Consider the following 24,836-nt stretch of genomic DNA (forward strand, 5'->3'; position numbering starts at 1 on the left):
GAGTTCAAAGGCACCGGCGGGCGCTGAGTCGGCACATCTCAGGCCGGGTTTCCCGCCACGAGCAGGGCACAGGGTTCCTACAGGTACTGCTTTTATCAGAAAACGGGTGATAACGCCATCTCCTCCTTCCACACCTCCTCCCCGCCGTGCCCGTGGGACGGGCAGCACGGTCCCGCCGCGCTCCTTGTTCTTCCAGTATAAAGCCAGATGTCTGGGACGAGGAGCCTAGGGATGAAGGCCGCAGTTTATTACAAACCCCCGTCCTACTTTTTGTATGGGTGGCCTGATTTGTACAATGGTGCCAATTCGCATCGGGGTGTTTACAGAGCAAAGACAGGATGTGCGCTGGCCTGTCTCACTGCATTATCTGCTCGTGTTATATTTTTAGGCTCTTGCTTCCATGACAAAATATTCAGTGACAGTATATTTGCCTGCAAGCCTTTGAAGGGCTGGTTTTGCCTCATGTAAGAGTCCCCGTTGTTTGGGGTTCAGCCAGCATTTAAGCAGCAACCCGAGGTTTTACATGGCATCTCCATCATGTTTCCAGAAACAAACTTTCTGTTGCTTTCAGTAAAGCCACAGGTCCCGCCTTAAAAAAGATTGAGTTTGTGGCAGGCTGACTGCTGATCGGTTCTTCGTGCCAAACAAATTGTGGCGAGTGTTATGAAAGCAATAGGATGTGTGTGGTGCTGTTAATTATAATAAACATAACAGCCTGTGGAGTAGCTGCTCTCGGGGGCTGCTCCTCAAGCTTGTTTTACAAGTAAGCCTGTATTCATAGCAGGGGGAAGACCTCAGTTCATTCAGCAAAGCAGGAGCAAAAAATCGTTGTTGCAAGTATTGGAGCTGAAATGTGAGAAAATAGTGCTGGGAGGAGGAGGAGAGAGAGTCCTGGTGTGAAGAGCTGGGCCAGAACTGTGGAACTTTCCACCAGCAGCGAGGGAGCTAATTCCCCAAGCTCAGCATATTCAAAGCCTGAATGCAAAACTCATCTTTTCCTTGAGAGTGGTTTTTTTTTTTTTTTCACAAGCTCACAATGGATAAAAATAAAATCTTAAGAACTAATCCGGTTAGGCTTCTTCTGGCCAGCTGAGAAGAAAGAGAATCAGAAGGAACAAGAAATGCTTTGTTTCTCTTTTGCAATATCTGGTCAGTGGTCAGAGAGCACAGAGGTAAAGAGGTCACATAAACACAGATAATTTTGAGCTGGATATGCTGCCTTACTGGTCTGGGTGGGAGACAGATTTTGAGGTGGATGGAACCAGGACAAAGCCGTGTGGGCACGGTGACTTAAAAGACTGAAGAAGACAAATCCTTTCTTTCAGGCTCGTCCATAAATCAATTACCATTTGTTCCTTATTAATAATTTAGCTGCCAAGAATGTGCTTATTGCTTTAGGAGGGGGGGAAAAAATACAGACTGTCCCTGTAGTGAATAGCTGGCAGTCTAAAAGATGCAAGACAGTACTCATGGGAATATCCAGAGAAAAGTATAACCGTGGACTATATTAATTACTTTAATATGTTTGCACCATCTCCTCCCTGTAAACCTTTTTGTCTGCTTGCATCACATTGATAGCATGTGGTGCACACAGTTTAACTGGCCTTTCCAAAGAAAAGAGACAGTGAAGGATCATCCTTCCATCTCATGAAGGCTGGAAGAAGAGGGGGCGAGGTGGGAAGGGAAGGAGAAGCCGAGGGAAGCGTGTGGGGGGTGTCCAGGCCAGGCAAGGAATCTGGGAGTAGGGAGGAGAAGCTGTGGTTGGGATGAGCCCTCAAATAGGATATAAAGAGGCTGGAGTGCCTTGAGGACAAGGCTCTAGGCTGTTTGAACTTCATGCCTCATAGAAGGTACTGGACAGATTAAGAGAAGAGTGTGATTGATGGATCAGAATGATAATTTTAGCAGCTGTGATTTTGATGGGTTGCAGAAACGAGGTATTCATCTGATGTGCCAGAGAGGAGGAAGAGATTGGGTGAGATGACATGAGGCCAGGCAAGTTGTTTTGGTTGCTAAGAGGGAAACGAAGGGGTAGATCTTAATTCGTTTCTTGGGGTTGGGTTGGGTTTGTTTTTTCTTCAATTTTGTGCAGGAAAATGTAGCGAACAAAATAGAAAACAACGGGGAAGGCAGCTACTAGAGGTGATGCGGAGCACTGGTTGCAGATGGTGAGTAGATTCCTAGAGTAAGGTTTAACGTTGTTGTTAACACACGGGTCTGTGCCAGGATGGGGATGAAGTCTTGAAATGTTGCCTGCAGTCTCCAAGGTTTGGGAATGGGATAAGGAAAAAGGAGAGGAGTGGGGCTTGCTGGTGTTTCCTGTCTTGTTGGGAAGAGGGAGCTGGATCCTGTTACGTACAACGCAGACAGTTGGTGCAGACTCTTAGTAAATAGACGTAGTGCTGTGAGGAGGAGGTGTGATTGGTCATTGCCTGTGTGTATTTTAGAGCAATCAAATTTGTGTCGTGGAGTTGTTTTTTGAGGCTGGAGTGGGTGTGTGGACCAAAGGCTTAGTCATGAGGGAAGGGAAAAGAAAACTGTCTTGACTTGTGAAGTCAAATATTTGTGACTTATCCCATTGTTTCCCTATCTCCGCGTAGCTTATGCCCATATTCACATGCTGTTGGATTTGTGTGTGGCTTGTCTTCCTTTTTGGAAAACAAAAAAAAAAGGTGTTCAGAGAGGACTGCCCGCTCCGCTGCGCCCTTGATCGCGTGTTCTCTCTCATTCTCACTCGTGCCTTGGACATCCCAGTTAGTATTTAGGGAATGTGTAGGTAGTGAGACATCTCCCAATCAACACAACCTGGAGGGTGCTTAAAAATGCGTGGATGATTCAGTGGAAGGGCCTCTGTTCTCTGAGTCACTGCTGACCCAGGGACCCAGTCAGTGCTTTATGCTGCTGAAGAGGAGACATAAAAAGAAGACCATAATTGACTTTTACCTCTCTCTGTCTCACCGTGTTGTTTTAGAGAAACTGGGTGGTGTTCCTGGGTCTCCTGTCTGCGTTTCATCTTGAGTAGTGATTATGATTTATTTCTAAAGGTTCCCTCAAGCTTTGATTTGATGGTGGTCTTCATATTGACGATGAAAGTGCTGTCGTGTTGCTGTGAGCTCTTAAGCCGTGTTTAACGTTACTCTTATCTTGGCTGTACCACAAAGACGGACAGATCTATTTGTACACTTGCATAGTTTTGAAAACACTTTAGGATCTGAAGAACTGAAAATTCTTTTGTCTTCTGTGGGTTCCCTTCCCAGGTGCCAGCGGAGGGATGCTGGCCTACTGCTGCAGGCCAGGAGGGATCTCTGGTGTCTCTAAAGAGCTTCTAGTCTTTATCCAGCATTATTGCCCAGGCTTGTACTCACGAAGGGTGCCAGATGGCAGGGCGATGTAGGCCTGTGTGGTTACAGGATGGGAGTGAAGAGTTGTGCTCCCAAACAGCTTTCCTTGACCCTTTCGTGAGCGCCAAAACCACCCACGGCAGCACAGCCGGGCTCCTGTGTGGCTGCCGTTACAGGCACCGGCCAAGAGGGGCCGAAAAGAAAACAGGGAAGAAAAACATCCCTTGTTTCTGGATCATTTTCTATAATCGGGCTGATAATGGCCGGCAGTGTCCCTGTCACCCTGGACCAGCTGCCAAAGCCACCGGGCGCTCGTTCCCCCTACGTTACCCTCCCCGCCAGCGCTTGAGGGAGGACGGCGTGAAGCTGGCATGAAAATCAAAAGCAGCTTTAAAATGGGCTCCGGCATTTTCAAGTACAAACTAATATTTACCTGTGAGTCTGCTTCCCTCCTTGTTCCCCTCTCCTTGGCAAGCGCTAGATCTACTTCCAGTTTAAGCGTAATGTTTAAGCATTTATCCAGTGACGCTCCCAGGACGTGAATATTAAATATTCTTTTTAGTTTGGAGAGAGGGAAGGGGAGATGACAACAGGAAAGCTACTTGAAATGGCTCTCTGTTACTTAAATGTGAGGTTTGATGCAGTTGATATTTTCAGTTGTTGATTATGGATACCTCATGGAAAACTTTTGAAAAACATCTCATTTGGGAACAGTTCTGTCTCCTGTGGTGGTTGAAGGGTAACTTGTTTTCATGTTTTGTTTTGTTTTCTGGACTGTTCTTTAATCACTTCTTGCCTCAAGTTTTTATTACTACTGACATTTACATGAAAATAAGGTATTTGTTTATGCTGATTTCGGCTAGTTACTTTTTCCTGCTCCTTTTTTATGTTGTACCAGCTGGATTTCCATGCAAGCAATAGCAGTGATAAAACCTTTACAGGAAAGGTACCGTGCACGCACATGCTCCAGATCCTGTTTGGATGATAAGAATGACTTAGCGTGATACTGAGACGTGCTTTATAGAGCTGTTATTCATGCCGTGCTGCTCTCCCACACATCCTGCATTAGTCAGAGTTCAGCATTGAAATTCTGCAGCCTTGCTCCCATCCCCAGCGCTGTTTAGGGCAGGGGAGGGTGAAGGCTGGAGGGAAAATTTCCTTCAAATTGATAGTGAGTGCTGCAGATCTTGACAGGGGAACAGTGCGTCCTGATAGAGGGAGCAACAACGTGTAAAAGTCTGATTTTTGGTGAGCAAGGGAATCCCCCGTCCCTTGCAGCATGGCGAAAATACTCTTCCCCCCTGAGTACTCTTCAGTGTTGGTTTGGTTTTTGGTTTTTGGGGTTTTTTTAAACATAATATGTAATTTAGGAAAGCAGAATTGCGCATGAATAAGATCATTATGTCGGCCGGAGGGGATGGCTGAGGGAATGGGTTTCTCTTGCCGCATGGCACAGCTGCCGCGCCATTAGGCTGAAATAAAACCCAACAAGCCTTTCAAGTGATCTGTAGATTACTAGAAGAAAGGAAGCTTTCAGGTAGGCCACGTACGCAGCTTTTTTCTTTGCTGTCTAGAGTTTTTGGCGGGAAAAAAAATATTTCAGCTGAAGCATTTTCTACCTCCGTGGTACAAATAACCCTCTTATAGAATAGAAGCAGTCCCCCAAAATAAACCTCAAAGCCCGTAACATCACCTCCTCTCTTCCCTCACCCTCCTCAGGTGTGTTGTGAAACCTGATTATGAGACAGAGAAGTTTACAAAGTTTTCCCTCCAAATACACGCAGACTCTTGCAGAGTCTGGAGTCTCTGATTTCATTAGTAATTACCGACATAAGAGACTGTAAAATATTAACTTCTGTGGGCTTTTAATGAGGCATTTCGTCTTAAATCTGCGGCGTTCCCTTAAGACATCACACTCTTCCAGGTTTGCTTTTTAAGCTGGATTCCTCCTGCATTGCTGGTGCCTCGTAATTAAGGAAGTCAGAGTTGTAAAATTAACACAACCTTCTTCCACTCCCCTTTTCACCTCTCGCATGGCACACACCTTCGCTTCACTCCTCGTGGAAACTCAAAGGCTTGGTTTTGGTAGTGGAGGCAATTCTTTGTCATCGGGACCGAGGAGGAAAGTCTGTGAGAATCTGCTGGGTGACGAAATCCGCAGCCAGCACATGGGAAATGATTCATGCCCGACCGATTCGTTAACAACTCGCAGGATGCCGGAGCAAGTCGGTGGCTGGGAAAGCTCGGCTGGGAAAGAGAAGGTGGTTAATTGTTTGGGAGAATGGGAGAGACTGAAGGTTAAGGAACCCAGAGTAAAGTTTTTGTAAGCAAGCTGCATTTCATTTAAAGTTGATCAGCCTTAATGAAGAACAGGTCCTGGTCACAGAGCCGTCTGTAGCTCTGCGCGGATCCCAAAGGACATCCCTGCCAGGTCCCCTTGTTTGTGGTACGCTGTTAATTACAACTGGTTGTGCAAATAATTATATATCCGAGCGGCTATTAAGCCAGCTTGAAAAGCGCTATAATGTAGAGCCAGTGGAATTAATGGAAGACTTTAAAGGCCGATATAATTCAAGGAAAGTATTGATCTACATCTTAAGCATCCTGAGTTGCTTTTGGAAATGGGAGATGGGCACTCCGGAAAATTTCACCCTGGATCTTGTTATCCACGCGGGGGAGGTACAAACACAGATGTCAAATCTTGAAATAGCTGCTTTTCAAATTATAGGAAAAGCAGCAACGTTTTCACTATATAATAAAGAAAATAACAGCAATGAGCCTTGAGTAGCCTCAAACTGTTCCAAACAAGATAATTGGAGGCTGTAGCACAGTGTATTTTTAGTTATATCTGCTATAAAGTAAACATGTTCTTTGCCCAGGACCACCAAAAATGTTTCCATAAGAAATGTTGGCTTTCTCCCAGCTTGATAGAATGCACAAACATTTGTCTGAGAAGTCAGTTCCGACTCCTGGTATTTATATGAAGTTTCAGTTGAAGGCACTGGCAATTGTATATATTGTGAAGGAGAGTCCAAGGTCTTAAAACTGTCATTTTTCAACACTCACTATGATAATCACTTTTGTTTTTGTCAGCAGACATATATATGTTGGAGGCAACAGTTCTTGGTGTGAGACTTCTATCCAAACATTGTGCGGCACATTAGTTTCTTTTTCAGCAATTAAAATGCATATTTTCTTGTTTCTTTGCTCTGGTTTGATTTGGGCTGTATCGACAGCTGATGATAATTTGCAAAGCTGTCCTGACTCTAGTGAAAATAGGAAGATTTTTTTCCCTACGGTATCAAGAAGATGCATGTTGAAGCTACACATTAAATGTAAATCAGTGTAAGTACCGTGAAAGCTAACAGTAAGTTTAGCAGCAGCTTCTTTTTTGCTTTTTTGATTGCTAGCAGGACCGTGTGCTCCAGTTACTTGGTCTTTCATGAAATACTTTTGTTTGGAATGCACTCTGTGTTATGGAAGATTATCTGAAGCTCTTTGGCATTTCCATCCATCCATTTTCCCCTTACGAAACTCCTCGGCACACACAAATACCCAGCCCCCTCAGTATGCCTGGAATCTCCTCGGAGAGAGGAAGGAGGTGGTTCGGTTGGATGAAAGTTGTGTTGGGTTTTGGATTTCATGACTGGAGTTAAACATGGGATTCTGGGAAGAAATGACGAGTCCGTATGATAAATGAGTTTTCAAAAAGGCACGCTCCTTCGGAGAGGCTGCTCCCTGTGTCTGGTTCCTCCGCCCCCAGGCCCCTTAAGGCTCAAGCACAAATAAATTTAAATGAATCTGACACAGATTTGGGCAAATAAACTTGGCTGAAATAAATAAAAGGACCGGGACTGCTCAGAAAAAGCTGGATTTATAATTTAGAGGAGTTACAAAAATCGTGCAAAAAGTGATGTTTGCTCCACAAAAGGTACCTGGGGAAGGGCTTGGATGTGATACCTTCAGAAACACTTCTGGCCCCAGATGCCACTTACATCCCTTATTCTCTACTGATTTCCATTCGTGGTAAGTTAGTAGCGAATTACCACATTCTTACCAAAATAAAGCTTGCCCTATCTGTCTCTTGCGGTAACAACAAGGATATTTGGGGTATTTTTACCTTGCTTTGCTGGCAGCTCTGGGCTTCCCCAGGGTGAAGAGGTGCCATTGGAGGCATTTTAAGTGCATAATTTGTGCTGCAGTTGTTAGAAATGGTGCGTCTCCAATTTTGTGCCTTGCTGGGGAATTAATTCATTGCTTTCCCTTGAACTGTCAATAGTAGGAGAACGTAACTTTTCTGAGAACCGCCGTCCGCCTTGCAGGTCCAAGTGGAGGTGGCAGAAACATTGGGGTGTGTATTAGGAAGTTTAGAATCGGGTTTATGATTAAGCCTTAATTAAGCATTAGGATATATTATGTCATTTTTGGGGTAGGGGGGTGAAGGACATGCATGGTTGGTTCTCTGAAGAACATATCTTGTGTGCTAATGGCTATCAGAAAAAGGAGGAGTTGAAAGAGATGTAGAGGCATATAATTTAAAAATGGCTAAAAACGGAGGAAAGGGAGCTGGGTTTGGTAGCCAGAAGCCAATATTCTGTAGCTGTGGCATAAGCCGAAGTGGTGTAAATAACAGAGATTAGTAAAAGATAGAGGAAAAAATAGTTAGATCATGATGCTACATGACAAAATAAGATCTATGCCTAGCTTTAAAGAAATCTAAATTAAATTAAGCTGTTGTTTGTGTGCCAGCAGGGAGGAGAAGCGGCCACAGCTCAGAAGGGAGCTGTGGAACACAGGGCAAGCAGAAGGCAACAATGGACAGACAGTTTATGGTAAACCAATAAAATGTGCTTATGTCTGAATCTGAAATTGGACTCTGAAAAATATGGTCTCAAGGCACCTGCTAAAGAGCTTAGCATTACTGGAATGTTAATAAATGACTCATGCTGTCATAATCTGATCCTTACATCAACTCTCTGTGCTGTATTTCTTCAGCTTTCAAGTGGGGGAAGGGAAAGTAAAGCCTTAGTAAAGCCTGAGAGATGTAAATAGGCAGTAAGAAGCCCACACAAGATAAATCAGTAATTTCTGTATTGTCAGCTACTTTTCAAACTCAGAGCGAATGAGACTCAAGTAGAAGAATTACACAGTGTCAGAAGAAAGGAGAATTGCTCTTTACCTTTAAAATCTTTACTGGCAGGTTGTAGCAGTCTCTGTTCAAGACTTCATGGGCAGGAGATGCCTGGAGCTGGGCCACCTATGGGCTGGGATCCCGTGAGACCTGGCAGTGCCACGCAGGGGGTGGGAGAACCTTTCCATGGGTTCCCAAACTTCACCCGTTCCTCCCTCTTTGTGCCTTTTCCACAGCACTTCTGCCCCTGTCAGCAACTCCCTGAGAAGGTGAGAAGCATCTGAAATCAGCTGCCATCTGCAAACGTAGAGGGAGTGTGTTTAATTCTAAATCCAAAGGAGAGCTTTAGTGGGAAGAATAAGCAGTCCGAATGTGAGAGTTTAGCACAAAATAGTGGTGGTCTTTGATAGGGCCAAGGGGGTGAGGAACTCCTTATTCCCGGTGCTTGCTCTGACACAAACTTTTGTTTTGCTCTATCATAGAATCATAGAAACATTTCTATTGGAAGAGACCCTCAAGATCGAGTCCAATCATTCCTCCACCCCTGGCACTGCCCCATGTCCTGAGAACCTCGTTTCCATCTGTCCAACCCCTCCAGGGATGGTGACTCCAGCACTGCCCTGGGCAGCCTGTTCCAATGCCCCACAGCCCTTTGGGGAAGAAATTGTTCCCCAGATCCAACCTCAACCTCCCCTGGCGCAACTTGAGGCCGTTTCCTCTGCTCCTGGCGCTTGTTCCTGGGGAGCAGAGCCCGACCCCCCCTGGCTCCAAGCTCCTTTCAGGCAGGTCAGAGATCAGAAGGTCTCCCCTCAGCTCCTGTTCTCCAGCTGAACCCCCAGCTCCCTCAGCCGCTCCCATCACACTTTGGGAGAATCATTTAACTTCATTGCTTCGGGGACAATAAAAACTTACCCCCTCCATAGAGATGTGTTGCAAATTAGATGTTTGTTAATTCTTTTAATCTTCTAAGTGCTAAGTAGAAGTATTAGCTATTAGTTTCCTCTCTGGCAGTGTGATACTGAGCATTGCAAACCTCAGTTCAATGCAGCTGCTTCTGGTTCTAGAGCATGAATGACACAATTGTTAAAACTGCACCAGAAATTGGAAAATTTAGCAATGCTGAGCAAATTGAGGGGAGAGAGATGGCAAGCTTTTGAATTACAAATGTGCTGCATGGGTGATTTTTTTTCTTTGGTGTTGTTCATTTGGCCGGTATTCAGGGAAAGTTGAGATTTTATCCAGCTTTGGTGAAGCCCTGTGGATTTTACAGTGCTCTGCACACAAACCCCAGATGCTGCTACAAGAATAAATACTTACTTTCCTGGTGTAGACCAGATGCGGAGCCAGTAAGGAACTATTTATCATGTTTTGTGCTTAAGGGAAAATCACAGCCTGTGGCCATAGTTCTTGGTGCACTTTAGAGCATACTGGCAACTTATTTGTCTTGGTTTTAAAAACCAGCTTCTGCTTGTGGTGCTTAGTAAGAACGCCTTGGAAATACATAACAAACTTTTTCTTCCCGATAGTTTTTTCTCTTTTCCTTACCCCTTTTTGCACATGCTGGTGTTACTGGATACTTGAGCTTTCAGGCGTTTTGCTCTCTTGGAAGATGAATGACAGGGATATAAAAGGGATGGATTTTGCGAACAGGAGTGTATGTGTGTGGATGGTAAGGGGAGGGAAGGGATCTCTGATAGAGTAAATCTGAACTTCGGCAACCTCCCCTGTAATATCTTGTTTATATCACTTTGCTTAATTTTCACTACTGTATTCCACTGAATTCAACTGTACTTTTAAAGAAGGAGAATAGGTGCAAGGAAGAGTTTCATTACCTGTCTACAGGGAAGATAACTGCAAAGTGCTCAATGAGGAAAATAAGAAGTAACAAGTGTGGGGTTGGTTGGTTTGTTTCCCTTTCCTGATAAAGTATCTTACAAATTAAATCGGGCTTTTTTTTAAGAAAAAGCTTCTGTGTTTCTGTCATTCTTTTTTCCTCCCTTCTCTGTTTTTGCTATTAAGAGTCACTGCTGCCCTTTGTTCTTGGAGCAGCAGCAGTCTGGACAGTTTGGAGTAGCAGTTTCATGTGTTAAGCTTTCCTGGTAAATGGCTTGTAACAACATGTAATGATGGATCAATCCTAAAGGTCTTCAGCCTGGAGAGGGAGGTTTATTTGTTTCTTGTGGACACCCCAATTTTGCCCTGCCCATGCCTTATGCTGTCGTGCAAGCAGTTAAATTACCCGGCTGTATTCCTGGAACCTTGGTCTCCCTTTCTTCATTCAGAGCTACGTGAACCTGTTGGAGCCATGAGGATGCTCAGAGGCTGGAGCAGCTCTGCTGTGGGGACAGGTGGAGAGTTGGGGTGTTCAGCCTGGAGAAGGCTCTGGGGACACCTTAGAGCAGCCTCCAGTGCCTGAAGGGGATCTGCAAGAAAGCTGGAGAGGGACTTGTGACAAGGGCGTGTAGTGATACGACAAGGAGTAATGTCTGGTTTAGATTAAGTATGAGGAAGAAATTGTTCCCTGTGAGGCTCTGGCACAGGCTGCCCAGAGAAGTTACGCATCCCCCATCCCTGGAAGTGTTCAAGGCTGGGTTGGACGGGGCTCTGAGCAACCTGGTCTGCTGGAAGGTGTCTCTGCCCATGGCAGGGGGTTGGAACTAGATGATCTGTAAGGTCCCTTCCAACCCAAACCTTTCTGTGATTCTACGTTTGAACGCACCATAGGACGTAGTTTTTCTGAATCATTGAATTCAGTTCTTTGTTATAAACCACTGCTAACTGGTATCAGCTCGGCAATCTCGCTGTGTCCTGGCTCTGGTTTTGGTCTTGCAGGCTCTCAGAGCCTACACGCTCTCACACTCGCAGGCGGTGAGAACTACAGCTCATCATATTTCCCTTAGTAAAACAGCCATGTGGATCACAATATTTTCTCGTTCTTATCCTGCAAGTTCAGGATATGTGCTAGTTAGGAAAGGTGGACTAGAACCCTCTGGCAGTGAGAGTCTGAACATCAACACTGTTAAAAGAAGAGCTCTTTACAGCCTTTGCTCTTTAATCCCGCCATGCAGTATAGAGGCACTTGGAAGACACAGTGTCCCACCAAAATAAATGGTGCTGCTTTTGGAGAGAACCGTCCAGTACTGAATTTTTGGCCAAAGCAGCTTTGGTGGTTTTAGAAGAAATCTTGTTAGGTAGTATGGGATAATAAACGTATCAGCTCAATTGTACAGGGAGATCTGCCCAACACAGGCTGGTTAAAAGAAAAGTAAGAGGGAGGAACAATTCATTAACCTGGTGCAAATTTTGGTGTTTAGATTCTGCAGATTTTAATGAAGTCTGGATGTGCTGAGCTTTCAGGTGGTTTTGGGAATACTTCAGCCTTTGAGATCAGACTGTGCTTCATAACAGGACCAAGCAAGGGTAGAAGTTGTGTGTGCTGTGGAGTTTATTGATTATTCTGCGCATGGATGTGAGGGAGACACCTGCTTGGGTTATCCAGATATGGTGAGCCAGCCAAGTGCATCCTCAGCTGTGGTGCCTGCTAACAAAAGGATAATATGTACTAACTCATCTTGCACCAGCTTTTGGCTTTCATCAGGTTCCTCCAAGGAATATTCCAGCCTGCTAACCCATGAAAAAGTGGATAATCTTCTGCCAAGTCAGAGACCTGAGCCAGCTTGGGGTGTGATGCTGAGCGGGCAGGAGCCAAGGGAGGAGATGAGATGGGGCAGGGCTGTAGGAATGGGAGGAAACCCATCTCCCCAAGGCAGTGCTAGGCCTTAGCTTGGCTTAGCTGCCCTTAAGACTGCAGCCTGGATCATTTGTGAGTGAGGTGACTGGGTACTCCAGCCTTGTGCTTGATCAAGCACTTACATCTACGAATGGACATCCAATTAGCTAATAAAGACGTGGCAGTTGACTGCAGTAACTGGAGTTACGCATCTACACAGAAAGCTGCCTTTAGTAGAGCACAGTGTTTGCTCATCTGATCTCGTGTTCTGTCTCAGCCATGCCAGTTATTTGTTGATTTGGAGAAATTATTCCTTAAGGGTTGAAGTAGGACAACAGAAAGAAATAAAGCTGCCCTGTTACTTACCCACGTTCTTTCCAAGAACACACAGATGAAGCTGTTTAGTCCCAAGTCCTGTAACAGAGAGCCTGAGGAGAGATTTCCCAATCATAAAAATGTAATTAGCCCCCAGGGCTTTGGGGAAATACGATTTCTTTTACCTTATCTTCTTATTGAGGGGAAAGGGGGAGGTTATATTTGAAAATAAAACATATGGCTTTGTCATTTTGAAAAGTCTTTTAGATATGATTGTGGAGAAGTCTGTGTCTTCCGCCTTAGACAGAATTTGTGCCATGAGCAGTGGCAGATAAAACAGCCAGCACAAGCCATTTGCCGCAGCGTGCAGCCTCTGCTAACAAAAACAAGTGGCTGCGATTCTGGTGGTTGAGAGCTCGGTTGTGCTTTTAGGCTGTGTTTGGTTTAGATAACCGCTGAAGCTGTTCAGGGTTCGGGGACTGCTCAGACAACAGGGACTTGGTGTCTCTGTCCACCCTTGCTGTGAGAACTTTGTTGGCAGAAGCGCTCCATTAATCTACGGGTGATGAGAGCCACTGAATTTGGGGCAAAAAGTCTCAAGTTCAGTCCCTGTAGCAACCACTGTCTCTGTGTTTGCTGTATTACTGCATCTGTCTCCCTCCTGGCATGTTTGTTTTAGTGGTACATCTCACGTATCACCAGGATTATTAATTCGGGAGCTCACAGGACACACAAGGAAGAATTGGGGCATGGTGCCACCTTCATGGATTTGCGGTGACTGCTTGGGAAGCGTGTGGAAATGTCCATGTGCTCTTGCATGGCTTCCAGAGAGCGAGTCAGGCCTGGAGATGTGCTGCCTCATCTTTTGTAAAGGCTTCATGGCTTTTACCAAGAACCCTGGGGCAATGGGAAGAAGAGCGCTTTACCCTCCAGCTTGCTTGCCGTAGATATAGAGATTTTTTTTCTGTTCTGGGAAACAGAGGGAGAGACCCATCCTTGCAAGTAATCCCAAAGTCGTACACACTTGGTGTTAGTTCCCCCATCTCAGCTGCGAACCTCAACCCAAACCTGGCTGTAATGTCCAGCTGCTGATGGTGACCAGGAACAGTAAAACACTTGCCACGGTTGTGTCTCCTGCGGGACACTTGGAATAATCTGAGTCGTCTTTTTTCTCCTTTACCCTCACTTAACTGCGAGGTATCCTTCTGAGTGGGCAGACATGTTTGAAAGGGGGACAGAAAAGCAGCCCTGGTTTGTTCCTTGTTTCAGCCTACTCTTTTTTGTTACATTTAGTGAATATTTTCACTTTTTTGGTATATATATTTACTTAATTTTTCCAAACTGGCAAGTTTTGGGGTCACGTAAGTCAAGTCTTGGCCCCACTGAAGTCATACCAAGGCTCCCACCTTCCCAGATGATCAGCTGTAGATTCTGGCACCCTCCTGGTGAGTCTCCCACCTGGGAAGACCAATTTCTGCTTTTCTGTCCTTGGAAGGAGCCTGGCAGAAGAACACACTTGGAAAACGTGCCAGAGACTCAGCTGGTTGGTCACCACATTACAGAGCAGTCCGAAGAGAGTGCGTGACCCATAAATAACAGACACAATGTGAAGAAATACATACTATAAATATGTACTGTAAATAACAACTGTGGGCATAGTGCATTTTTCAGGCTGTAATGCACTTGCAGGTTTTAGATGGTTTGTAACCTGTACCAGCAAGTCCCTCAGCATAGACTCTGTATATATTTCATACATAGCAGTTACGTGACATACTTTCCTGCTCCTCTAAATCAAGCGCTTGTCAGAATAGCTGGAATTGGTCGCGTTGTGCCTTCCTCGTTGTTGTAGCCGTGTTTACAAGAGGTGTGTGTGTTACCAGGCTCTGCCAGAGCAGCTTTTGGGAAAACTCTCCTAGGGCAGCCAAGACTAACGCAGCCACTGTTTGAATAATTGTTTGTGTGTTTTGGTTTGGTTTGGTTTTTCTAGATTGGCTGCCAACACAAAGAACTGGGGGAAATAATTCCGATTAAAATTTCCATTTTCATTTTTTTTTTCTTTCCTTGACAAATTAAAAACCAGAAATATTTCACCAAACCCCTGAAGTGTTTCATTTCAGTCATTAAGCAAGGGGAGGGTTTAGACTTCAAAGAAGGAGCCTGGGGGCAGTTCCTGGGTGGTGACTGGGGAGCCCTCAGCCCCTGCTCCAGCTCCTGCCTCTGCTGCAGAGGGTTTGAAAACGCCGTGCGTCCCAGCTTTGCTCGGAACAGGCTGTTTTGGAGCGAGGGTAGGATTAGGTGATAACTGAGCTGGAGGAGACATGGACTAGATGTAAAAACAAAAGTAAACAGTGCTGAAAAAAAAATTTTTTGCTTTCAAGCTGCAATTTGGAAAATGAAACTGGAAGCCTTGTTTGTTTGTAATGGTCCTGAACACTGTTTAAAGAAAAGGTGCCTGTATCAATTCTGGGTGATTTTGTCACAGTGGGAATTCATGTCTCTCTGTATTTTAAAAATCCAGTTTTATTAGCACATATTCTAAGATGTGATACCTTTATGTGCACAGCATAGATTGTTGAGAGCTGTGCAAATGGCCTGTAAATGCTTAAGAAGTACCACTAAATGGATGTATTCCTACTTGCTGTGGCTCTTGTCCCTGCCTCCAAATAAACCTCTTTTCAGAAAATTCATAAATCCAGAGCAGGGCTGCTGTGTAAAACAAACATTTTCCAGTTTTCAGAGATGTACTTCTAGGCCTGAAGTCTGGCACTGGAATGCCTGTCCCAGCGGGTTTTGGTGATGAGCACCTTTTGCGGTTGTGTTGGGACACAGAGCTGGCCGAGCAGCCTGTGGTCTGAACCTCCTGCTCAAGTCTCCAGTCTTCACACTAGGTTCCCCCATGGAGCGTTTGATGGGCTGTGGTCACTACTACATGTGTATTATTGACGTGAGGAGGAAATGTTTTCCACTGAGAGTGGTGAGAGCCTGGCCCAGGTTGGCCAGAGAGGTGGTGGCTGAACCATCCCTGGAGACATCCCAGGCCAGGCTGGACGGGGCTCTGAGCAACCGGAGCTGGTGCCAATGTCCCTGCTCATGGCAGGGGGGGCACTGGGGGAGCTGGGAAGGGCCCTCCAAACCAAACTGTTCCATGATTCTATGATTAATGCCAGTCTAAATCGCAATCGTCTTTATATTCTGCAGATCGTTAGATGGCCGGTTGCAAGTATCTCACCGGAAAGGTCTTCCCCATGTGATCTACTGCCGGCTGTGGCGGTGGCCGGACCTTCATAGCCACCATGAGCTGCGAGCCATGGAGATGTGCGAGTACGCCTTCAACATGAAAAAGGATGAAGTCTGCGTGAATCCTTATCATTACCAAAGAGTGGAAACCCCAGGTACTGCCGGCCCCGTCTGCCGGTACCTCCGCTTCTCGCTGCCAGCATCAGGGGTTTCTAAGTGCATTTCAAAATGGAATAAAGCAGCAGGCTTAGGGTTTTAAAACCAAAGCGTATCTATTATTGATGATAATCTCTTACTGTATGCAGTAGAATAATTTATGAATATGCACTCAGGGGGAAATATTGTTTTAAATAGATAAAATCCAAGTCGAGTAGGTTGTATCGTTGCCAGGTCCCTAATGTGGCCCTGTGTGCACGTAAACAACTCACACACACAGGAGATACGAGTATGGACTGTGGCAGCGTTCTGTGCATCCCTAATTGTTGGTATTAAATTAAGGATAAATTTACTGTTAAGTTGAAGCGGATCTAAGAATAGCTCCCAACACAACCGAACGTTCTGTTCTGAAGTCTCCTCCTGCCTCCGAAAGAGACTTTCATCTGCAACTGCAGATAGTTGTGCTGCGTGTCGGTACAAATCTGCAGAACCAGTCTGGATGTTTATGCTAATCCTACCTTGCTGCTTCATTTTATGTGAATTTTATTCCTTTTGAATCATATGGTATAAGTTCTCTTAAATGGTTTTTCAAGGAGACCTGTTTCTTTGCCGTGGAAGGGGCAGACAGTGTAGGTGTGTTCAGAGAAGTGCTGTCCCCAGCTGAGATCTGTTAAGAATAGCCTCTTTAACTGCTGCTGTTATTTCAGAAGCAAGTATCAAATCGTGTCCCTTAATTAGCGACTTTGGTGCTGCACGTACTTAAGGGTGTTACTCCGAACTGGTTTCTCTTCATTTTCTCGGGTTTCAGTCATTTTATTGTGAAGCTGTTAACATTGCTGTTCTATTTTGGTTTTTTTCCTTCCCATTCGTGCAGTGTTACCTCCAGTGCTGGTGCCTCGGCACACAGAGATCCCAGCCGAGTTCCCGCCATTAGACGATTACAGTCACTCTATTCCAGAGAACACTAACTTCCCAGCAGGTATCGAGCCACAGAGCAACTACATTCCAGGTACCGTATACCTTCCATACAGCGAGCGGAAGGAAAAGGGTCGTATTGCACAGCGAATCGTGTCTGCGTCTGCCAAGCTGAATGACTGGAAAGTTTCTATCATTGCTCTGAAGCTAAGGAGTGGGAACCTATACAAAAATAGATGAAAGCTGTAAATATAGACAGACAACAGTGCTGTTTATAGTTTTGTTTTCTTTAAACTCACCTCTTCCCTTCAGTAGTGCGTGCTCAGTTTATTGTGAAGCCTAAAGTCGAATGTTCCCTTAGCAAGTTTAGATTTGAATGGAATTCAGCCATTTTAATTTGAGTAAAACTCTCTAAATTTCTGATGGAATTGAGCTCTTCTATTTATGTATCTCTTTTACAAGCAATTTACACCTTATTTGCATGGACAAGCTATGCAGCTGCACACCAGGAGAGGAGAAATATGTGGACAGAAAATTGTCTACATGGCTTAAAGTTTTATGCAACTGAAAAATCCAGATTTTTTTGTTTCCCTCTCTTCGGTTGTTCACAAATAAGCTATGACCATCATCCTGGTTGTGCCAGCTCCTCCTTCCTGCAGCTTGAGGAAGAAAAGTAATAAAAAAGATATTTAGCTCCTTGTGAATAACAAAGTAAATGTTTTTGGAGTCTAAAATCCAGACTTTGCATCCAGTTGCAATGACAGTGTGATCATTTTATGCTTCTAGAGACACCTCCTCCGGGCTATTTGAGTGAGGATGGAGAAACTAGTGACCACCAGATGAACCCCAGCATGGATGCAGGTAAGTCGTCTTTTGCCATTTACTGCAGCTTTCTAGTTCATATCAGAGACTCTTTAAAAGTTTTCCTTTGCAGCGCTGAAGATCAGATGGTGGTTTGAGGTATTTGATCTCTGTAGGAGTGCAGATGTAGCGTGACATCTCACATAAAGCACAGGGCTGTATGTTTTAGAGCTGCTGGTGAAAGGTACAGCGTGTTCCTGTTCTCCTCAACGTCCATCAGTAGATTCTACTAAGCGGGAGACTGAAGCACTGGAGGCACATCTAAGGACAACAGTTTGTGTTGTATTTAGATCCGCACATTTGTATGCACGTGAAAATTTTGCACGTAGCTGGCGCTTTGCTTCAGAAGCATTTTTCTGATCGTTTGGTCATTTACATACTGAAATGTCCAGTTTAACTGTATTTGAAATTATCACTAGGAGATTTGTTTATAAATGGGTTTAGCATTTGGTGGATGTATCCCAAAGAAAGTTGAAAGTCTGGGTTCTCTCTCATTGCCAAGCAAACAAGAAACCAGGTTTAGAATGAGCAGCCTTAGTGTTTGTGCTGATCTGTATCGATGCTTTAAAATTCAACATGCAGGTCTCATCTTTCTGGGAGGAGTTGTTTAAGGCATCCTGTTGATCTGAGTGGTGTCACTGCTTGTGAGGAAGAACTGCTGAATCAGAGTCCTAATTTGTAAAACTTTTACTTGAAAGGCAAAAACACATCCTTGGTTAGAAGGGCTGATGCTTTACAAGAGGGATATGCAAATGCATGGCACTTGCGTAATGATAGACACACAGAACGTAATTAATGCAAATACTGCACACAAATATCTTGGTTTCTGAGCCTGTTTTCAGCCGTAGAGCATACGTGGGATTCCAAAAGAGGGGTGAGTGATTTGCAGCCTTTCACCGCAGTTCCACAGATGGAGGAGGGCGATGTGGGCTTGTTCATCTACATCAAACTTAAACCTATTGACACAAACCATTTTAGTGCATACAATTATTGGTAATGTGGTTGACATGTGGAATGTATGTATGGCTTTTTGGAAAGTGGACTGGAATGGGATTGGTCTGGAAGATGCTATAAATACCCAATGTATGTTCAAATGCTCTATCCCTTCCTTCAGATGTCATGGACTTCCCCCTTTATAGAAAAACAAATTTTAAATAAACCAGCTGAACTCACTATGAGAAGAAAAGAAAAAAAGAGCTGTACCACCATGTGGCATCCAGAGCCTGTGGAAATTGCTCTGGACGTCCAAGTGCAGATATTTGGAGTACATGCACTAAATTGAAATGACTGGGGATAAAATACTGACAGTTGTTTGGTCAGATCTGTTTACCTTGATCTAATACTCATCGTCCCAAAACCAGTAAGATTTTTTGATACAGAGTGGCATGTTTTTGATTCTTACGAGTATGTTTTGTGCCTGGCAATGTAAAATCAAGCTCTCAAACGCCCAGCTGACTGGGTTTGACCGTAGCTGCCATGATGGCAACCGGATTTGTGATAACTGCAAGTGAAAATAATACAGACAGCTGCATGCTCAGTTTTGAACATTAATGGGTTAAGCTGAAGTGAATGCATTACGAAGATGCTTAGCAGTATTGCAGATGTAGTAAGCTGATATAATTAATAGCATTTGGAAGCTCATGTAAAGAGTAATCAACATCAGAGGAGCTGCTGGTGTCACAAAATGAGACTTAAGTGGGAAGGGAGTTATCCCTCCAACAAGCCTGGGCAGCACTGAAGATTTTCTGCAAGAGATTTTCCTTGTGCAGATGCCATCCTAATAATTACAATGTCTTGATTTTCAGGTTCTCCAAACTTATCACCAAACCCTATGTCTCCAGCACACAATAATCTGGGTAAGCATGTGATCTTGAGAACCGAGTGTAATTACAGTCAAGATAGTGACATTTTAGAGGTGATGTTATTTCCTGAGGTTGTGCGCTTTTGATGAGATTGTGAGTACCATTGATGTTCCTTTCTGCTAATCCTCTTTGCCATGATAAGAGTGGTTTGTAGTAACTCTTTATGAAATAAAGAGATCGGAACTTACATCAGAGTTAAAATAAAAACCAAGAAATGTTGACAGACAAATACCGAAAAGAATGAGTGAAGGACTGCAGAAAATATACCCATGTTTGATTACATGAGTTTGAAAGGAAAATATATGGCTGTTTTGCTGGTGGGTTTGTGTTATTATATTTTTAAAGGGTACAGATTGAGGTTAAATTTTGTCTCCTGAAAAGTTAGTTTGTAAATTTGTAGTGCTTACTGGTCTCTTTTACAATGCACCAGAGCGCCTTGCAGGTTTTTTTATTTTTGTTAACTTGATGTTACATTCATTATGGGGCAAATGCTGTTAAGCACATATTGTGGACAGGGGGCTGAGGTTCAGAGCAACAGATTTGCTTTGTCAGCTCAGGCCATCATCTTCTCGATTGAAGGACAGCAAAGGCGTCATATCCCACATCCCCAGCAGAGCAAGCATGTTACGCCAGGGGAGGTTTAGATTGGATAGTAGGAAAACTTTACTGATGGAATGGGCTGCCGGGTGTTGGAACAGGCTGCCCAGGGCAGTGCTGGAGTCACCATCCCTGGAGGGGTTGGACAGACGGACATGAGGTTCTCAGGGACATGGGGCAGTGCCAGGGCTGGGGTAATGGTTGGACTCAATGATCTTGAGGGGCTTTTCCAACCAAAATGGTTCTGTGATTCTGCGTGTAAGTTATAGTATGAACTGAGCATGGACTGAGCAAAGTGGAGGAGGTTCATTGGTTGGTGTGCAGCTGGAGAGTCCAAATAAACAGGCAGAGGGCAGGACTGCGAGCACGGAGAGAAGCAGATGTCATGGACAACCTTACTTGAGCATCAGAGGTCTTTGTGGGGTCTCCTGCTCCAACAAACCTGGAGGAATGTTGTAGGTGAGATGCACAAACCACAGATGCGCTGTGGGATTTTTCTGACCCACCAGCCCATTGGTTTTCTTCAAGCAAACTCAAGTTGCACTGCAATCTTGAGTTATCTTTCTCCTGCCTAAATCCATCCCGGAAGATAGTCCAGGCCTAAGTGCTGTTTGAGACCACTGATGTCACCAATTCACTCCTTGACCTGGAGACACTAAATAGGAGGAAAGCTGAAGAAGGAATAGCAGTTGAAAGGGGCTGTTACCTGTGAGATCCTATTTTGTGGCTGTCTCTGAGCCTCTGTTAACTCCTTAAGTGGCTCTGCTCTTTATTTTCTTACCTATAGACATAAAAGGTCTGGTCTTCATCAGTTTGAGCTCTTGCCGTATTTGAAATTGTTCTCAAAGGTCTGTCATAAAAAGCACTCATAGCTCTGGCTCTGAGGATCAGTTCTCTCAGTGTTCATTAAGCCAGCAGACAGAGGCCACTTGATAATACTCTTGAATAACCATAGCCATAAAGTTTACATATGCTTTTAATCCTGGCACAGGGTACTTTGACACTGTTCCAAAATTTGTCAGTCATTGGCTGACTTGTGGATAACTTGGGGCTGTTGGAGGGGGGATTTATCTTCTCCTCTCCTCTCCTCTCCTCTCCTCTCCTCTCCTCTCCTCTCCTCTCCTCTCCTCTCCTCTCCTCTCCTCTCCTCTCCTCTCCTCTCCTCTCCTCTCCTCTCCTCTCCTCTCCTCTCCTCTCCTCTCCTCTCCTCTCCTCTCCTCTCCTCTCCTCTCCTCTCCTCTCCTCTCCTCTCCTCTCCTCTCCTCTCCTCTCCTCTCCTCTCCTCTCCTCTCCTCTCCTCTCCTCTCCTCTCCTCTCCTCTCCTCTCCTCTCCTCTCCTCTCCTCTCCTCTCCTCTCCTCTCCTCTCCTCTCCTCTCCTCTCCTCTCCTCTCCTCTCCTCTCCTCTCCTCTCCTCTCCTCTCCTCTCCTCTCCTCTCCTCTCCTCTCCTCTCCTCTCCTCTCCTCTCCTCTCCTCTCCTCTCCTCTCCTCTCCTCTCCTCTCCTCTCCTCTCCTCTCCTCTCCTCTCCTCTTTTTTTTTTCCCAAACCATGGAATATATTGCCACAGCACCACTAAATTTTTATTTGCTTTAACTGTTAAAGCCTGAGAAGAGAATACATGGCTGACTTATTTTTATTTCCTTTTTTTTTTTTTTTTTTTTCATTTGAATCCATTATGCCCCAGTGTGCTGCCTAGGAGTTAATGAGAATTTCTAGCATTCTTTTTCAACCTAAAAATAAAGAGCCAATTACATGTAACAAAACCAACCTGGCAAGTTGACTGTGGCATCTGCCTTACATAAGGAAGAAGGAGTTTCTAGGAAAGAGGCCCCAATGCATATTCCTTTCTAGCAAGGACACCGGTTATTAACGCGTGCTGCTCAGCTGATGGGTCTGTTGGGCGTTTAATGTGCTGTCTGGTGACAAAAACTAAGTAGGAGCAGGTGAAGCTGGTTAACCACAAGGAATCTCTTTGTAGTCTAAGGAGGAGACATCAGAAAAGCATTTTAACTTACTGACATTAAAAGTTACCATCAAGTTTTGCAAACCAAATATTTATGGCTCTTAGGCAAGAGCTTCCACAAATTAAGAACTTATTGTTTCTCTTAAAAATTTCATTGTGATTTTTGTGTGTGAGGAAGCTACAAAATCATAAGTGGAATGTTGTGTAGCTGAGCAACTCTTGAAACTGTCAAATGACAAAATTGTCCCCATCTGTACCTTGTAGGTGGTGTATCTAAGGTAAGGAGCTGCTTAGAGTGGTGTAACGAGAACACCAGCAGCCCTTCAGACCTTCCCCTGATGGTCTCTGCAGCCCAGAAAGGGGCTGCACAGGCTGGGAAAGCAGAATTTTTCCTCAGCTTTGCAGGTTCTCCCTCCAGTTAAACAGAAGCTACTCGGCGGTCAGTGGCCCGCAGTGCTCCTGCTTTTGCTGTGCTACATAATTCTGTGGATAAGCAGAATAGTCCACTGTCTAGGGCTGTCCTTTGATGTGCAGAAGTTTAATCGGGCTTTCCCTGTGCTTTTGTTGAGAAAATTGAAATATAAAACACACAATGGTGCGCGATGAGGAAAGTTATCAGCAAGCTCTTGGCAGTGGAGTACAGCAGGTTTTTGCAGTTTTGCCATTAAGAAAATAACGTCACAGTATTGATGTCCGTTTATTTGACCAGAACAACCTGAAGCTTTTAAGACAGTTTACTGTGTGTCAGCTGAACTTTGGACTTAAATCCCATGGCCGTATTCCAGAGAATTACAAAGGCAATAAACTACCATGAGGCAAACCAACTCGGACAATAGAAGCAAGGTTCGTTTGAGGTGCAATGTATGTATTTCAGCATAAAGCTGTAAGACTGTAATATGGGATTGGAGTGATTTAAGGAGGTTCATCTTTCCATTCACAGTCACAAAAGTGTTGCGAGGTAACATATTGGGATTTTTTTTTTTCCTCCTTTCAGCTTGTGCATTTGATTTGGAAGCATTCTAGTTTTGATCCAAAATTTCAGTTGTCAAGTTTTGAGTTGTCAAACATAAGCTTTAAATGGAAGTTATAGATACCCAATGATCTCTTCTGTATTACTGAAATATGAACTGGGAAAAATACAGAAAACAACCCGAATGAAAGGAGAGTTGCCAGCATTATGTGGACATGGGGAATGAAGTCAGGGAGTTTACACTGGCCGAGGGCCAGGCCTGAGGTTTCATGCGTATTGTTATTTTGGAGCGAGGCCGTCCCTTGGTGTACAGGAAATCCATTGTCAGTGTGTGCTCCGCAAAAGCCTTGACGCAAAAGCTGTAAGTGAAATAAGCACATACCCCACGGTCAAATCCATCAGTAACATCAGCCGCTGTTACTCGTCGTGTTGAAACGCCATTTCCCAGGGCAGCAAAAAACCCTTCTCAGAGCACAGAGGGGAAGGGAGCGTGCACATCTATTTGTCTTTTCCTTTCTGAGGAGGGGTTAGAATTAATATTCATAGAATCATGGAACAGTTTGGGTTGGAGGGCCCTCCCCAGGTCCCCAGTGCCCCCCCTGCCATGGGCAGGGACATCTGCACCAGCTCAGGTTGCTCAGAGCCCCGTCCAGCCTGGCCTGGGATGTCTCCAGGGATGCTTCAGCCACCACCTCTCTGGCCAACCTGGGCCAGGCTCTCACCGCCCTCAGGGGCAACAATTTCTTCCTCATGTCCAGCCTGAATCTCCCTCCTTCAGTTTAAAACCATCACCCTTTGTCCTACACAACAAGCCCTGCTCAAAAGTCTGTCTCCATCTTTTGTATGGGCCCCTTTTTAGTCCGGAAAGGCCGCACTAAGGTCTCCCCGGAGCTTCTCTTCTCCAGCTGAACAGCCCAGCTCTCTCAGCCCGTCCTCCCAGCAGAGCTGCTCCAGCCTCAGATCATTTCTGTGGCCCTAATACAGTTGAATATCATATATCAGTAACTTCTGATATACATTGTGTATCAAATGCATTAACTGAAACCAGGATAACATCCTCTGTTATGCTTGCAGCACATGTTGTAGAGACTGCAAAGCAGCCAGCAGATTTTTTTTACCTCTCCAGCTGAACAGATACGAACAGTACTTTCACCTGGGAGGGAAGAAGCGCTGTGGGTACCATCCCAGTGCTCAGTGGATGCTTGTGACAGCCAAGCTGTAGTGAGTCAAGGTTGGAATTGTATGGAGGTGGTTCAGGTGGGATTTGCTTGGGTTTAATGTATCATGGTTTAGTTGATTGTTTACCCCCTCAGGATTCTTTGGCTTCAGCAGAGCTACATTCTCTTACTTCTCCCCAAACAGTAAATCCGTAAATTAAAAGTGAATATTCAGGACAGCTCTAACAGAAGAGGTAACTCACCCGTCCCATGACAGCTTAAGCCGAAGCCTAAGACCACAAATCACAGGAGAATGCAGCATCATTAAAAGCTTGGTTGCATTTTTTAGAGACAAGTTTTTCTTCAAAATAGGATTTGTTGGTTTGTGTCTTTCCTCAAGTTGCAAATAAGCTGGAAATAACATTTCCGTCCACCCTTCAGCGGGGAATCCACAGTTCCCTTGGGTCGCAACCAAGCGGAGGTGGTTTCTGAAGGAAAGGACCACAAAACCATGGAGAGCAATACAGGCTTCAGTGTTTTTATAACTTGCGTAGTACCAATCTGAGGACATTACTTAAGGATCAACAAAAGTTGATCTGAT

At 44.8% G+C, this 24,836-nt stretch overlaps 1 protein-coding gene across 1 annotated transcript in view; it reads left to right on the top strand.

The window, feature by feature from the left end:
* SMAD3 (SMAD family member 3) overlaps nt 1-24,836 on the top strand; it is a 76,058-nt gene that overhangs the window by 37,938 nt on the left and 13,284 nt on the right. Inside the window, exons 2-5 of the mRNA XM_065641487.1 lie at nt 15,716-15,909; nt 16,785-16,919; nt 17,612-17,686; nt 19,492-19,542. Of these exons, the coding sequence (XP_065497559.1) occupies nt 15,716-15,909; nt 16,785-16,919; nt 17,612-17,686; nt 19,492-19,542 (455 nt within the window). The remainder of the gene's footprint in view (nt 1-15,715; nt 15,910-16,784; nt 16,920-17,611; nt 17,687-19,491; nt 19,543-24,836) is intronic.

The sequence above is a fragment of the Caloenas nicobarica genome, chromosome 10 (assembly GCF_036013445.1).
Source record: "Caloenas nicobarica isolate bCalNic1 chromosome 10, bCalNic1.hap1, whole genome shotgun sequence".
NCBI lineage: Eukaryota > Metazoa > Chordata > Aves > Columbiformes > Columbidae > Caloenas > Caloenas nicobarica.